General features: G+C 41.4%; 1 protein-coding gene across 1 annotated transcript; it reads right to left on the bottom strand.

The window, feature by feature from the left end:
* Window positions 1-442: 442 nt before the first annotated feature.
* LOC104275467 (carbohydrate sulfotransferase 5-like) lies at window positions 443-1930 on the bottom strand. The gene has a single exon (XM_009871430.1). The coding sequence runs from the start codon at window positions 1897-1899 to the stop codon at window positions 718-720; it is 1182 nt and encodes a 393-aa protein (XP_009869732.1). The 5' UTR covers window positions 1900-1930; the 3' UTR covers window positions 443-717.
* Between the last annotated feature and the right edge of the window lie 335 nt (window positions 1931-2265).

Consider the following 2265-nt stretch of genomic DNA (forward strand, 5'->3'; position numbering starts at 1 on the left):
AGCATTAAGAAGGCAAGATTGCAGCAGCATTAACAAGCTATTTCCACAGTGATTCTGCTCAAAGTTTCTTCATGTCTTTTACTTTTTCCATTCCTTGCTAATATTGCATTCAAGTATCCAGTTGCAAACTTTGCCATTCCCCAGAAAGCACAAAAAAAAATCTATCAAGAAGGCTTAAGCCTTTTACAGAAGAACTGTTCCAGTTGCCCCACCTCTTAGGGCAACTTTAAAACATCAAGAGAACCTTTAAAAAATACACAACCGCGAAACAACTTTAAAGCAGAAGAAGAAAGTCAAGTGATTCCGGCAGAAAGTGAAGGAATTTAGTTTCTACTTTGTTCATTTATACAAATTAAGAATTGAGATTCTTACAATATTTTAAGCACGAAAACAGAATGAACTACTATCAGTGAACACAGACATTTTTCAAAGTTCATCTTTTAATAGAAAGTACTTAAATTATATTTTTAAAACAACGTTGAGAACAGCACAGCTCAGCTGCAAGTTTACAATCTGACAAGTATTTTGCAGTATTTCTCATGCTTTTTGGTTCTGCAGTCTAAGAAAGTCAGAAGAATAACCTCCTTCCATTACAGAAAAACAGCAGACAGAAAGATAGTTAAACTCATCAGCCAAGGATCTTCAACTTACCTATATGCTGCACAGTAGATGCCTGCCCCCTGTTCCCCCCGCCCCAGATCTCTCACAAACAATGTCTCAGTGCTTTGGATTAAATGATGACCAACTGAATTGATTTTGTCGTCTCGGCAACACTAAATCCAATGACAGATCTCTCTGTTCTTTTTCTGAATCCACCAGCTGATAGCCAAGCATGTTTATAGCACCTTTGCAAACTTCCTGTATTTTCTTAATTTTCTGAAAGGAAAGAACATTTCTCCAGGCCTGTGAAACACTAACTGCATCTCGAGAAGTGATTTTGAAGGCTTCTTTTTTTTTTCCTGGTCCCTGGCCATGTGTGATATTATAGATCCAGCTTTTGAGCACGGGGGTCAAACTAAGATCTGCAAATTTATACATTTCTGAGATTTCTGAAAATGGATCTCTGACCAGGTCTTCAAATCGGATCATTAAATAGCGATCTTTAAGGAAATCAGGTGGTTTTAGAGTGGCTGTTTCATAAATCTGAACATGACTTCTACAAATCTCTTGCATCACTTTGTATTTGCTGTCTTCCACTTTAGTGCCATTGGTACTCAGAACAATTCCATTGTCACGGGCTAAGGCTTTGACCGACTGTTCCCGTGACTTGACGACTGCCCTGGGGTCACGGACCAAGTGAATAATTTTGAGATTCAGGGACGGATCAGTGAGAAGGGGGTAGAGGACCTTCAAGTCAAAGAATCGAACCTCCTTGATGACAACATGGCTGTAAGTTTTACAGGCTTCCTCCACCTTGCTGAACGGGTACCGTCCACAAAGAGTCTTGCACGCCATTTCACTGGTTATGTCAGTACGCTGGAAGGAGTCACAAGCAGGAGCTGAACACAGAGCCCGACTCACTGCCCACTGGAAAAGATCCGATAAGTTTCTCTTCCAAGGCATGTAAGCATCAAACACAGACATGTCACACAGAAAGACTGACCTGACTAGGTCCCGCACTGCCATGTGCAAGGCTTTGGCACTGTTCTGGTACATCGTCACCCACACGTGCCATGCAGGCTCCATCAGGTAGAAGACGCTGGGGTGCTGGCTGAAAAGTTGACCAACAAAAGAAGATCCCGACCGCCAGGAGGAGAGAATGAGGATGTGAACTTGAGATGGTTTCTCCCCAGACTGAGGCATGAAGCTGCTGTACCGGGCATACATGAAGAGTAAGAATCCAGCCTGAACTGTAACAAAAAGTATAACAATTGTGCTAGGGATCCGAATCCTTGCCATTCTCACCGGGGAAAAGTGATTTTAAAAAAAGCTGAAAAAGAGAGGGAAAATACTGGTGAACTACTGCTCTTGAGGCAACACAATACAAACTCTTGCATCAGTAAAACCCTTCTTCAAATATGTACATATGTATTTGGTATTATTTGCTTCCTTCATCAGTGGTACTGGGAGATCATCTGCAGGTGGTAGGTGTCAGAAGCTGAGAGGAAGTAATGCACGACAGCAGAAATAAATTTGGAGCAAATGTTTGATGCTGAAGGAAAACTTGGGTTGATGCAACTCAAGTGTTGGAGAACACGTACCTACAAAATATACAAAGCCCTCTACTTGAATTATGGTAAATACCGATAAGGGAAGAAAAACTTT

The sequence above is a fragment of the Apaloderma vittatum genome, unplaced genomic scaffold (genome assembly GCF_000703405.1).
Source record: "Apaloderma vittatum isolate BGI_N311 unplaced genomic scaffold, ASM70340v1 scaffold21866, whole genome shotgun sequence".
NCBI lineage: Eukaryota > Metazoa > Chordata > Aves > Trogoniformes > Trogonidae > Apaloderma > Apaloderma vittatum.

Excerpts from the sequence above, each read along its gene's own strand:
- LOC104275467 (XM_009871430.1), bottom strand. The coding sequence starts at position 1,899 with ATGGCAAGGATTCGGATCCCTAGCACAATTGTTATACTTTTTGTTACA.